This window comes from Alligator sinensis, unplaced genomic scaffold, assembly GCF_000455745.1.
Source record: "Alligator sinensis unplaced genomic scaffold, ASM45574v1 scaffold599_1, whole genome shotgun sequence".
Lineage (NCBI taxonomy): Eukaryota > Metazoa > Chordata > Crocodylia > Alligatoridae > Alligator > Alligator sinensis.
The window spans coordinates 1,285,113-1,299,622 of NW_005841968.1; the positions used below are offsets into that span (position 1 = coordinate 1,285,113).

At 47.0% G+C, this 14,510-nt stretch overlaps 1 protein-coding gene across 1 annotated transcript; it reads right to left on the reverse strand.

Moving 5' to 3' along the window:
- Positions 1–2,912: 2,912 nt before the first annotated feature.
- Positions 2,913–14,384, reverse strand: CRYGN (crystallin gamma N). The gene is made up of 4 exons (XM_006020772.3): positions 14,364–14,384; positions 13,646–13,894; positions 10,177–10,322; positions 2,913–3,053 (listed from the first exon to the last, which is right to left on the reverse strand). The coding sequence occupies exons 1-4, from the start codon at positions 14,382–14,384 to the stop codon at positions 2,918–2,920; spliced, it is 552 nt and encodes a 183-aa protein (XP_006020834.1). The 3' UTR covers positions 2,913–2,917.
- Between the last annotated feature and the right edge of the window lie 126 nt (positions 14,385–14,510).

Here is a 14,510-nt window from a genome sequence, read left to right on the forward strand (position 1 = left end):
GGGAAACAAGTTCTGAAAGCAATTCAAGGAGACACTGATGCAGTTAGCAGATTGACTTTTATTAGTAGATGTTTAGGACTGTGAATCCGAACAAAAGATGACAAAGCTGGTAGGGAAATACGTATCGCCTGAGCAAGGGACTAACATTAGAGGGATGGGGGTGAGGAGGGGAACGCAACTAGGTTAGAGGAGACACAATGTTAGCTATCTAAGCTCAGGGGTGGAAAGGAGCTGGAGGCACTAAAGGACCTTCCTTAACTGGGAATTGAACCCAGGTCACAGCAGTGAAAGTATCAAATCCTGGCCACTAGACCACCAGGGAGATCTTAACTGGGAATTGAACCCAGGTCACAGCGGTGAGAGCATCAAATCCTGGCCACTAGACCACCAGGGAGACTAAAATGTGATTATCTTCAATGATTCACTCTGCACATTCCAGGGTACAGAGAACTCTTTATTCTTTCAAAGCAAGCCCCGTGTTGATGGTGAATACAGTAATGGCTCGGCCAGGCCTACACATAAAATCTTTATAACCAAATTAAAATAACAGTGCATCTTGCACAAAAATGCAAAGTGGCAGCTGGGACCATACAAAATAGAGTTACCCCAACTTGTTTTATTCCCTGTGCTAGATGATGTCAAATCAAGAACATTGTCAACAGACACCTAACAAACTCATCACGTGAGTGTGTGTCTAAGAGAGCCAGTGAAGGCAAGGCAGCTACATATGCATTTCAATTGACCTAACAGCTAAAGAAGACAAAAGACTCAATATGCATCTCAAGAGAAACTTGTAAAAGATACAGGAAAGGTGCCTTGTGACAAACACCCCCTGCTCACATTTCTCCCAACGAACATTGAATGTGTAGGGTGTTACAAATGTCTGGAGCTTGGGAAACAGACCCTCCCCTGTACAAGCTACTGCACGTTTGCCCCATTGATATACAGATGCCTCAAAACAGGTTTGGTGACACCTCTAAGCATCCTGTCTGACTGCTCAAGACCCATCACCTGTAAACTGGCATATAATTGCAGGGGTTGCAAAAAAAATACAGTCTTCACACCTAGACAAATCCAGAACAGGAGCCAGGCAATTAACAGTTGTGTTATGATGATGATCAACCTTTTCCTCCCTGTTTGTTTGAACTCTCATCAGCCAACCATCAAGGAAAAATACTTTGAAGCTATACAATTAAACAGTATAAAAACTAAGCAGATTTGCCAGCAAGGTGTGTGCAGTCCAGACCAAGCCATCCTGCTACTCAGCCAACAAGTGAAGGATCCAGACTTTGAGGCTCTACAAGAACTGCTTCCTGCCTGAATTGGGTAAAAATCTCTGTGCAGCTAAGATAATACTAAGGACTAATAGCTTGTTTTGTATTGGAAAAGAGTCTTTTTCTGTTATTTAGTTTTGTAGCTTGTTGGTAGTTATTACAACAAGCCTTTCTGCTATTCATGAACCAAGTGCTGTGTCAATTCTCAGAGCACTAGGTTTAAAACCTGCTTTCTAGGTTCAACACTGGGGGATGTTATCCATTTTATTTAAGGAAAAACAAATAGTCAGCAATCTGTGGCCCCGTGGTATGAGCCAGGGTCACAGGATCCTGGGTGCATGCAGTGTAAAATGCCCTTCTTTCCCAGTGGACCTAGGGCCCCATTAAACTGTACCGCTGATCAGTCTGCCCTCCTGCTCTTCTCTGTGCTCACTGAAAACCAGGATCTTGTGCATTTGACTCTACTGCCAGCCCACAAGGACAGAGCAAAGTCCCCAGAGGGCGTAGGAACCCATTGTAAGTGCACTCTTCTTTCACATTTCGATATACTCTGGGCCTGTCAGCCTTGCTAGCATCCCTTTTAAGAGACAGCTAAAGTGGTGAGGTCAGCAGGCTTTCCAGTGGATTAACAGAAAGCGAAGAAGCTACGCTTTGGCCTCGCGGGAATTTTGCCAGTACCTGTCAGTAACCATCAGACAAATAAGCCTGAACAGCAAATAAAATAAACCAATATAGTATGTAGATGGAGTGAAAAGAATACAATTACCCCTTCATAAATGGCTCCAAACCCATGAGTGCACATTATGTGCCTATGGGAGGGGGGGTCATTTGACCTTTGGGGGTTTTGTGTCACTGACAGCACAAGAGCAATCCTGTTATGTGGTTTGTAAATAATTTAACAGACTGCTTTTAGCTTATCAGATGCACTTCCTCTTATTCCCCCACTTCCCCCTACCTAGTAGCTTATGACTAACTACGAATCTGCAACAGAGATCAGCAGGGCCCATGGTACAGAAGAACCAACTGAACATACCCAGTAGGTACAACTAGCCAAATGCAGACAGGTTGCACTGGACTCACTAAAGAGATGAAAATGGCTCTGTGGTCCCTTTTATCTCTCTAAGAAGGAGGAAAAAAAGAAAGGTGCCATGTGGACCAAGTGAGAACATTCCAGTGGAGTTTGGCTTTTGGGATTTATGAGTCACTTTTCTGGGCTGACCCGGACATCCTTCAGAGATTTTATGCTTGTCATTTATTTTATTTTCTTTTTTTTTAAACACAATGGGTCTGAACCAAAGCCAGCTGAAGTCAGCAGAAAGAGGTTCAATTACTCAAATGGGTTTTGGACACAGGCACAGCACATCAGTGCGTAGACTCCGATGATGATAATGTGCTCATTTAGCATTGCTCATTCAGATCCCATGCCTAGGAGGAGGCAAGCCAGACCCCACAATTCTGCTTTTGAATCTACATGTAGTTAGACCACGTGATGTAGCAGAGCATCATCCGTTGACTCAGATTAAAAAACGAAACAAAACTTAGAACCAGAAACTGATTTTAAGAATTTATTCCACATTTCCAGTGAACAGAGAGCAAAGCTAGGCCCTGAGTGTCACCAGGACTTTGGCAGTACAACAACTCAGTTAAAAGTAGTTGATGATTCTTCTGAGCGACTGGATGTTTGTGCTCTGTCCTTGCCACTCGTTGAAGCTGCGGTACTCTCCTCTCTCCACTACGTACATACGGCCGCGGTAATTGGGTTCTTCATACAACACCCATCTAAAATGGAGAGGGCATGGATTAATCAAGAATAAAGTCTAGCAGTAAGAACCATCTTAGATCCCTTACTAGGCTCCTTTCTCAGTTTTTACTCAGGGAGTTAGGCAGCACTTTTGCACTAACCACATCCCAGATGCATATGTTTTTCTTCCACCTAGGTTTTATTCTGGCCTGTCTGCTGTCCGTTTTGGATTGAAAGCCTTTGCTATTGAAGACACCTTCTCTTTCACTTCAGTGCTGCCTTTTACCCTGTTGACAGCCACCTTGGATCCTTCTATTATTATTAATATTTACACTGGCATCTAGAGGCTACACTTGTGATCAGCGCCCCGTCATATTATGTACCGTTTTTGCTCATAATATGAGAGCCCCCCCACCCAAAATAAAAAAATAGTGCCCCAAACAATCTAAATACACTTCATTTTCATAAATTGCCTCTTTAGTTATAAAAGTAACTTTGGTTCCATGTATCTTAGCCTTTAACATGAACTACCATTTTCAGAGGGATGATACTCAGCTGGATACATCATTTTATGTCTTTGATGACTTTGGTATGCTTCATCCTTCTATCTGCCTTGACAAAGCAAAATTGTTGCTTCGTGTCATCCTCTATGCTCAAGCTGAAATCCATGCTGTTTTCCCTTTGCTTCCGTTCTTCCATAAATTTAGCATCATCCTTGGCCACACATCTCCTCTGTTTGTAATCCACACTTTTCTCACCTCTCTGATACTACCTGTATACACCTGTCCCCACTCCTTCTCCACTGGAAACCTCATATCTGCCTTATCCTTCACTCCTCTTGCATGCACCCAAGGCTTAAATGGATCTAGGTTCTGAAAAGCCACAATCCTCTACATGGGAAGAATGCAAAAGGTTTTAAGGTCAAGGTTTATGCACTTATTTGAAATTTATCTTCTGTGTTTTAGTGAGCCTCGGGTCAGACTATATGGGTCCTTGTTTCAGACTCATCCCCAGCCACCTCATGTAGCAATAGAGCAACTACCAAATTCCAGCCATTTTACCTCTGTATCTACTCTACACCTGCTACCCACTGGTGAAAGACGTGGTGGAATCACCATCTCTGGCAATTTTCAGGAGCAGGTTATACAGACACTTGAGTGGGATGGTTTAGTTAGAGATGATCCTGCCTTGAGCCTGTGGCGTGACTAGATGACCTCATGAGGTCCCTTCGGCCCTACTTTCCTATGATCCTGTTATTTTGGCCGGTGCTATCCACACACCATGAGAGGGACAGAGATTTCATTCAGATGGTGCACTGTTTATTAGTATATACATCATCTCCTTTGTTAGCAGATGCATGACAACTAGATCCAAGGAGGTGACACTTCCCCTCTATGCGGGATTGTTCAGACCGCAGTTGGAGTACTGCGTCCAGTTTTGGGCACCGCACTTTAAGAAGGATGTGGATAACTTAGAGAGGGTCCAGAGAAGGGCCACTCGTGTGGTTAAGAGTTTGCAGGCCAAACCCTATGAGAAGAGACTGAGGGACCTGGACCTCTTCAGCCTCCGCAAGAGAAGGTTGAGAGGTGATCTTGTGGCCGCCTACAAATTCACTGGGGGATGCAGCAAGGGATAAGAGATGCTCTGTTCACCAGGGCGCCTCTTGGGGTAACAAGGAACAATGGTCACAAACTGACAGAGCAGATTTAATCTAGATATCAGGAAAAACTTCTTCACAGTAAGGGTGGCCAGAATTTGGAATGGGCTTCCAAGGGAGGTGGTGCTCTCCCCTACCCTGGGGGTCTTTAAGGGAAGGCTGGATAGGCATCTAGCTGGGGTCATCTGACCCCAGCGCCCTTTCCTGCCTAAGCAGGGGGTCGGACTCGATGGTCTGTTGAGGTCCCTTCTGACCCTAATATCTATGTAACCCTTCATATAGCATCCAGTAAAGGTAGCTACCCCTGTCACACAATACAGTGGCTTTTCAGCAGCCCCCAGCAACACTGCACAAGAATTGAGGAGAGACAGTGAATATTCCTGTACCCAACTGATATAGTGCAGGGGGGAATAAGGACAGATATTGATGTAAAGGATACAGTGTCAAGATGGACATGGGATACATGGAACTATAGGTCTTCCTAGAGGCAATTTGATCTAATGGTTAGGGGGTCCAGTAACCTGGTCTCTCTTCCTGGCACCAACCTGCTGCATGGCCACTTCAACCTCTGCTACTCATCCTTGCCATCTCAGAAATGGGGATGATTAGGCTTTCACCGCTCCATGGAAAGCAGCAAGTATTTTTACAAAAGCTGTGCCTGATCACAGGTTCATGCAGGACAGAATTGAGTATAGAGGCTGCCAGATGTTTGCTGGAAGGTAACTGAGAGGAACAGCCTGCTTCAGGACTGCTTTAATTGCACACAGCATAATGTATGCTACGTTTCAGCCTCAATTCTCTGGCTGGAAGGAGCTGGGAACAGTCTGAAAATAAGACATTTGGTAAGGTGGTGGTTGAGAGAGCAGAGTGACTCAATATCAGGACCCAGTCCTGCGTCCTGAGCCCTTCTGGAGTTTCAAAGGTAGATTGGCCTGATGTAGGACCCAGAGCTGTGCCAGGCACCCTCCTCTTCTGGCAGGATGGATTCGTAACCAGGGGCCTTTGAGGGTAAGGCAGGGGGAGGGATGGCATGATCAGCTTTTGTAAGAATATGTGCTGTTACATGCACATATAGCGGTTACCATCCATGTATTTCATAGCACTTTGCAAAGCTGGGAAAGTCCAATTAGCCCCGTTTCACAGATGATGAAAATGAGGCACAGAGCAGAAGCAGTCACACAGCAGATCTGTCAGAGCCCAGAAAAGTGGTGGCTTTCTGGATAACAGCCCTGTGCACTGGTGCAGAACTAGGAAGAGCCAAGCAAACCTTCTTTTACAGAAACCCTGCACCCTGTAGCTTTTAGGACGTTTTTCCTTCTCTGAGCAAGCAGTGAGCATGCAAACTCTCCCTAGTGAACAGCCGGGAAGGGCTCTCTCACCAGAACGACAGTCTCTGGGGAGCAGACCACTGCAGCTCCAGCCCACGGCATGCTTGGATGACATGCCTTTTCAGAGTGCATCAGTCATGCACTGGCATGCGGCACTTCTGAGCTGACCTGAGCTGCCATGACAAGGGGTAATGCAGCGTTTGATTATTCACAGTCTGTCAGCTTTCTACTGTTGCCCATCGCTATAAAATCCACATAAATCTGATGGCAATAATGAAGTCCTTAATGGAACACCTGGAGCCAGGCACATCTGCCTTAAATGAGAGAGACTCCTGCTGGACACGTAGTGTGGGAATGTGACAGCGCTGGGATTTCGGGAGTTTTACAGGGTAAACGGTTTTGAAAGAAGACACCATCATAAGGAGACTAAATGGTTTGTAGTTGGGAGATGAACAACAATATAATTTAGCCTCCTCCCATACAGAGAGATGCATCCCCGGGTGCGCACAGCGCACCTTTGCTCTGACTTCTTCAGCCACAGCTTCCTTTTCTTGGCTGCTACCCCTAAGCCAAGATGCTCTTTTGGCACGAAAACATCATGAGTAACCGGAGTCCCAGCTGTGCCTTGCACAAGCCAAGCACTTCCTGGCTCCGAGAGAGTCCTGCAGCTTTCTTCCCCGCCCCATCCCCCACTCCCACTGAAAACGTGTTTGTTTGTAATAGGAAACAGGGCACAATGACAACAGAAAAATAACCGGTGACATAACAAGAACAACAAACGTGCTCCCGAGAGGAGGAGACGCTGTTATTCCAAAAAGGCTCATTCCCATTATATGATGACAAATGCACAGACTAATCCCCTGCTCTCTTTCTTCTACATTGAAGGGAGGCGGGTTGTTCATTTGTCGGGTGCTTTGGGACCATGAGAAGTGAGAAGGGCCAAAGAGGGTGTCCTTGTGGACACTGTTTTGCCAACATGCCAGCAAGTATAGGTCTGGGCTCTCTGACCCAGGAGGTCCTGTACAGCCTATGTAACTAACTCTGAACAAGTCCAGTTTTATAGTGGGTTTTATGAAGAGCTGAAAACGTTGGGGAGACAGGATCTGGCACTTACAAGCTCACAGGACATCAGTGTAGGTAGTCTCACCCCCACCCCCTCTTGCTGTGGTATAGGCAAGTGGTACCCTTTTATCTTAAAAACAGGGAGAAGGAGGCACAGGGAGAAACTAAAGCCCGAACTGTTAAAACTGGGGACAGAAGCTAGAAATCTACATTTATAGGTTGAGGCACTGACTCGGGCGGTGATTTTTAGGGATGCTACTAAATTCAGTGCATCCCAAAGCAACTCAACACGTCTGAGAACCAAGCTCTCTTTCAACACTCAGGCTTGAAGTCTAGGTCTCAGTGTCTTTGTCCAAGGCCAAGCCGACTCTGTATCCTGGACCAGACCCCAAGTTTCCTGACTCCAGTTCTGTGCCTTCACCACAAGATCACCCATCCTCTGCATAAGGAGAAGAGCAATGCCAGGTGCACACAGCTGTTGGGGGCACACGTGTGTGTAGTGGGGTAAGGAGGACATGAAGAACAAATGACTTGCCTATACTGGCGGGTCCTGGCTAACCAGAGATTGGGACATTAGCACTGCAGTGCGCTGAACTCCGACGAGGCCACTTCTATAAGCTGCAGAGGCTGCAAGCAAGAGATGGGTCCCAAGCTGCCAGGAGAGGAAATCAGGCCAAATTCCTCCTCCTCTGATCTAGCTGCCAGAGACAGGAGGGAGTCTGGCAGTGGTCTTTTCCTGCCCCTTCCAGTCTCAGAGGGAGACCAGCAGGCTCACGATACTCAGCTTGCATGGTATGTGCGGCTCCTGGGAAGAACAGTGCCCCAAGGGGCTGCCTGCTTTCCTGGGTCCTAAGGTCTGGCCCATTCATGTTATCACTCTAAGTCCTCTGCAAATGGTGGTAAGAAATGAAGCCAAAGCTGATCTTATGATTTATAGGGACTCACAGCTGCCAAGAGTGAGTGTATGGAAACAGAGCCCTGGGTTCCTCCCTTTTCAGGTCAGCCTGCCAACGTGGGTGTGGATTCAAGCTGAGTTAGCTCCCCACTTTTACCCCCATGTATGCCCCTCATGAAAATGTTTCCCTGACCTCTGGTATCTGCCTTGCTAGAGATGAGCCCAACCCAACGCCCTGCATCTGAACACTCCTCCCCCCGCAAATGCATGGTATGTGAGAGCCACGTTAAATTCAGATTCAGTTTCTATAATGTCAGCCCTTCTCTAAGTGCCATGAAGCCAGGCTAAGGAATCTTACAGGATTTCTAGATAAACCTGGGTAAGCAGAACCCATCTTCACCTTCATGAAGCAGGACCCATCTTCATGACCCTCCTACTCCTGACTGCACTCCCTCGACCCACAAGCATCTCAAGCCAGCACACCGTGAGCAAGCTTCACAGTTCACTAATAATACCCCCCATAATGTCCCACTGACATGGCGCTACCTTAACCTGGAACAACATCTTTTAAAAAGAGTGGTCAGCTCTCCCTGCCAGATCATTTCTTAGGCTCTTTCTTGATACCGTCCCATAGGTCTCAGTTAGAGCTGGCTATGGCATTGATTTTGTGAGGCAAATACTTGGGCATTCAGCTCTGGACTGAGGCGACCAGCTCATTTCACAGAGCCCATCAAGCAGCCACCACATGCAGTCACTCTTTGCTCATCTAGGCTGGATTTGAACTTACTATCAAGGGGACAAACAGCTCCCCAATCACCATGCACCAGGGGTATCAAACATATGGCCCACGGGCCAGATTCAGCCCATGAAACCGTTCCCTTTCTCCTGGAAGCTGGGGCGCACAGCCTGCTGCAGAATTTGGGATCTCTGGGACCTGATGAACATAGCCACCTGTGGCAGGACCCCAGATCTGGATTGCCACCTGAATGTGGGTCCAGCCCGGACAGAGCCCCGACAGTCTGGATCCAGCCCAGAGCCTTGGGTGAATGCGATGCCCCTGCCACAGACTATCCACTCCTACCTTTCCATGTGGCTATTAAAGAGTAGCAGTTCTCCAGCAAACACAGGAAATAGTGACCCAGATACCCATGTATGATACTGAATGCCAGTAGCATAACTAGGGTTGGGTGGAGGGACACCTGCCCCAGGCGCCAAGTTAGGAGGGGCACTGGACGTGTCCCCCCCACATTGCCAGAGTCCGTGTCTCCACAACATTGCCCTGCCAGGAGCTTCAAACCAGTCCTCAGCTCCTGTTGCTTTAAGAGCAACAGAGCTGGGGTGGGCAGAGCGTGCCCCCAGGAGCAGCCCAGCTGGGACTGTTTAGAAGTTCCCAGGCTGCTGTTTCCTCACCCCTGCAACCCTGCTCTTGGACCCACATCCTCTCTACCCGGCTCTGGGAACTGCATGCTCTCCCCCACCCCCCACTCTCATGCAGGGTTTGGCTCGTTACACCACTGCTGCATCCACTGCATTTTAGCTGATGGCTGACACTCCTTCAGACAACCAGTTTATTCTAAGATAAAGCTTTCGATGGCACCTCATTTTATCTGTTAAAAGGGAAGAGGTTTGCAAACTATGTCGATATGGATGATTACCCCTTCCAGGAAGACTCGCAAGTACTTAGCAACTTTTGCAGGTCAGGATTATTTAACTTACATTTAAACCCCAAACACATTAAATATAGAGATCAGAATGGCTGACCTTCCTCTACTTTCATAGGGTCAAGTCCTTTTCACACATCTAAACTTGTTAACAAATGACTAGTGGTCTCAAGAGACATGCCTGAGTCACCTTAAAGGAGGCAGATTTTTTAGAAAGTGCTGAGCACTCATCATTTAAGGTGTTTCAAGCTTGGCACCCAAAATTTGAAGTAACCAGATAACCAGTCACTTTGGAAAATATAGGCTTGGCTAGTATCTTCAGGCCTGATTCAGCTCCATTGATATCAATAGGGAGCTTTCTATTGTCATCAGGCTGTTGATGTGTAGCACGTAGTAGTTGAATCCCCCTCTTTCTTCACGGGACTTTTTCAAGGGATCCATGTCCTTTGAGGTTACCATGCCTTTCATTACAAGGATATCTGAGGAGGAGGTAGTTTAACTGGATTTTAAGAGAGATGACAAGCAGTTATGTTCCTTTAATGCCCGCGGGTTACTCACGCTCCATCTCCATAAACTTTGACAGCATTGACACAGTTCTTGCTCCATCCTCGGCCTTGCAGGAAAGAGCAATCCTCAGTGAACTCCATGGACTGCCCTCCAAACTGGCTCCCCTCAAATATTTCAATTCTGTAATGTTCGCCATGCTGGGGACAAAGGATTTGAGTAAACGGAAAACATGCATCAAAATGATTCCTCCTGCTTTTAGAGATAAACACAAAGAAAGTAGGGGCCTTTGTTATGGAAATGTAAAAAACAGTCTAACCAACATACTGCCAACCCACAAACACATGGCACGTACTACAGAGAAGTACCTCCCTCCAAGCATGCAGATGTCTCTCACAAATGGTTTTCCACACCAAAATATATACAGGCACATTGCTCCATCAAGCGCATGACTGCAAACGTCCACGCACCTCCACAACCACTGTTCACATGCAAACACACTGCTGGTGTGAGACGTCTCAGACATATCTCACAGCTACGCTCCCCCCCACAAAAAACAAATACCTTGACACCCTTTCCAAAGACACATGCCACACAAGTAATAATTCAAACTGAGCCCCATACCATAGGGGTGCCCCAAATGAGCCGTGGCATCCAGCCCATAGGGCTCCCCACAAGCCAGGAAATTTGGCAGTGGGGGAACAGCGGTTATTAACTGCCATGCCTCCCTCACTGCCAGATGTCCAAGTCCTGCACAGAGGCGCTAGGACCAGGCTGAGCTATTGCTGTATGGCCAGATTTGGCCTGGGGCTGACCTGTTACTGCCTGGCCTGCACCCCTTCCCTGTATAGCCATGTGCCAGATTGGGCCCATCGACTGGATCCAGCCCTGGCACCACCCATCCAGCCCACGGGGTGAAAAGTTTGGGCACCACTGCCCTAGAGCATAAATACACCCAAAAACCCCATAGTGCTACATAGAAAATACCGCATGAACAAAAGGGTAAGAACGCCATGCAAAAAAAATAAACAACAAATCCAAAATACACAGAGATATTATATTATTTCCCTAAAATCATTCAGGTTCAGTCATATCTGTGGTTGCTTGCACAAGATGTGCTTTTCTTGAATAAGGAAAAGGGGAGGGGAGGGAAGAAATACCATGATTGGAGTATTAGTTATGTGAGTCCTTGTGGGTGAATTGAGGTCAATTCCTTTGGGGAAATGTTGCTGTATTTGGGATGGAGTTAGCAGAAGAGGTATTTTTTTTAGCCAGATTCAGAGAATACCTAATATATTTTACATATAAGCATCATTAATGCATGAAAAAGCTACGCTGGAGTGCCAAAGCGCCCATAGCATTCATTCTCTGGCGGTGGAATCTCAGATACCGTTCCTGACCAAACATTCCTCAGTGCATCTGAATTGCTGGCATGCTTTAAACCTCTCACTCATATCTAATGGGAAAAAATGACAGGGGCTCGGGGCCAGAATGGAAGAAAAGCGTTCATGGCTGTGGGCACATTGAGTCTTTTCTATGGCCGGAGTCAAGACTCTGCAGTACATACACTCATATGCTTCTTGTGGCAGGCGGAGTGGTACCTACCCCAGGTACCACTCCGATGCCCTTTCCCCCCACCCTGATCTGCTGCTCTGTGCTTTATGTGCCCTGCCTGATTTACTGCTCTGCTTTCTGCTCCTTGCCCTGTTTGTTGCGATGTTCCCCGGTCCCCCTCCAGTCTGCCAGGGGCCACACACAGAGGCTGCTGTGTCACTTGTGGCACACGTGCTGCCCCTGCTTTAGGGCACTCTTGGAAGTTGGCAACAGGTACTAGGCGGCACCCACAAAGAAGGAAAAAATCCATTAACACTAAGGGGAAGTGATGGGGTCATCTGGTGGGCCACATGTTCAGCGCATGCGATTGTACAAGATGGATAAATGCATCCCTCATTGTTCTCCCATGCACTATATCAAGAGACTATAAGCCCCAGCCGCACATCACGGAAAGAGGTCTCAGGGTACCTCTGGGTTGGATCCTCCAAGCACCCACCCCCAGAGCCTCATAGGAGAGACATGCCAGTCTACGTTAGTTAGTACAGCTCCCACTGGTATCTTCCCACGGCACTTCAAAAGTAAAGAAGAAATAGTTCCTTCAGCAGCTGTGCTCCCTGGCTGATGAATCCCTGTGGGCGAGGCTGAACTCAGATTTATTTTATGGGGAACAGGGTCTCTCCTCAGGGGATCTGTTCAAGGAGAGGCCCCTATGGACACAATCCAGCTTTAGCTTGCTGGATGCTAAACAACCAATGTACTGGACTTCCCATGACCTACATGTGAGCCATGCCCTGATTCCTAAACTGGAGAGCAGCACGAGAGCTTTTATCTGCGTCTCTGCCTGTTTTTAGCTCATGTGCTATTCGTGTGTGCATGCACAAGACCATGTGCCTATGTATACTCGTGTATCCCAATCCCCTGTTCCCTTTGGGCTAGACCAGTGGTTTTCAACCTGTGGTCTGCAGGCCCCTTGGGGTTCACAGACTATGTCTATGGGGTCTGTGAAAGATGATTACGATCAATCAAAAGTATGTGAATGTCTACACTTACAATTCAAAGGGGTCCGCGCCGCCATTTGAAATTTCCAAAGGGGTCCACAAACCCAAAAAGTTTGAAAACCACTGGACTAGGTTTTATACAAAAACAAAGGCAGCCACAAACCAGCGAGACTTGGTGGTTTATCAACCTGAAAGTAAAAATAACCTCCCATCCTCAGGATAAATCTCTTCAGTCATTCTCCTGCCAGGCGCAAATGAAGACAAAACCAACTGGAAAGAAAAAAAAAACTAGATACATGTTTGCCAGTTCTAAATCTTCGCAATTAAACTGCCTCCTTTGAGTGTGCCAGTTCCCTGCTCAGCTTTCATCATGATATTTTTGCTGCTGTTGGGGGCGTTTGATCTGGGTCATGGTTATTTTTAATCCAGGGACGCCCAGACTTTGAAACACGGTGAGGTACCTGGGTGAATTAGCCAAGAACCTAAGAGCTGCCCGCAGCAGTGTCTACTCTTACATTAATACCAGTTGCCAGTCTTCCTGCGTCCCTAGCTGGCCAGCCAGCATCATTAGGAGTTCAGTGCATGGAGGAGAAAGCAGAATATTGCAGCTCAGATCTACCCCGTGCACAGAACCTGGCCCTTCCTTTGCATGTCAATATTTCATAAATATTCAACATTAAAAATAAGTGCATGTGATGATGCTCAGGGGCATTACTAAAACCACAGAGAAATGCTTCCCTATTAGAGCTGGTGGAGGGGAGATGCAGAGCACAAGTTTTCTCTTTGTCCTAGAAAAAGGGGAAATGGTTACACGATGCTGTTTTCTTTTTAACTCTTACTTCCATAGGACGCATTGTCTCACAGAGACTTACTTAGACACGAAAAATACAAGCACAGACATGACCCTTTCACCCAGGTATTGCAGCAACAGAAATAACCCTTTTGGAAACTAGTGGAAGGTTGGCACTAACCATCCCGACAGGCCTGCAGGAGCCCATGTGGTCGTTGTGGGCGTTCCAGCGAAAGAAGTCAGGGTACTCCCCGTGCTCCAGGACATACTGCTGTCCGCGGAAGTCGGGGTGATCGTAACAGATCCAAGCTCCACTCTGGACACTGATAGAGTTCACGCGGTTCATGAAACCTCTATCCTGGAAGTTATCGCAGTCCCCAGTGACCTCTAGCTTTCTGCCCGTGAAGTATTTGCCCTCATAGAAAATGATCTGAAATGAAGAAGAACAAGATGCAGTGTCGCAGGACATGCAAACACGGACAGCTTATCCATCCCATACACTGCTACTCTCAGCTGACGGGGGCTTCTCACATTCATTCTGTATCCAACCAGATGCTATTGTCACTGGAGGGTTTGTTGTAATGAGGAGCACAGCACATCCCAAGTTTTCAACACTACACATGGTTTTTGTGCAACCTCTTGTGCGCTTATAAATATTGCTAACATCAATGTTTACACAAGAAGCGCAGCTATCAAAATACAGCCGATGATGTTGCTTTTCTTCCCACCTCTTTTCCTAATTTGCTTCCACTTCTCCACACTCATTACTTACCGTCTCATCATACAAATGTCACTCTGTGTTATCCTGACCTAGGAAAATGCCTCCTCTGCCTACAGAGAAATTTGGCTCTTTGGCCTGTGCTGAATGAAGACTAAGCAGCTTTTTTGTTTTTACTTACTTTTCCCGAATACTGAGACATTTTCAGCTGGATGCCATCCAGTGCCAAAGTAGAAGCCAAACCAGAAATGTGATGGACACCTCTCTATATATCAGTGAAGGGAGACAAGGCTGGTATCGCGAGGCCAGTTTAACAATGCAGCAGGAA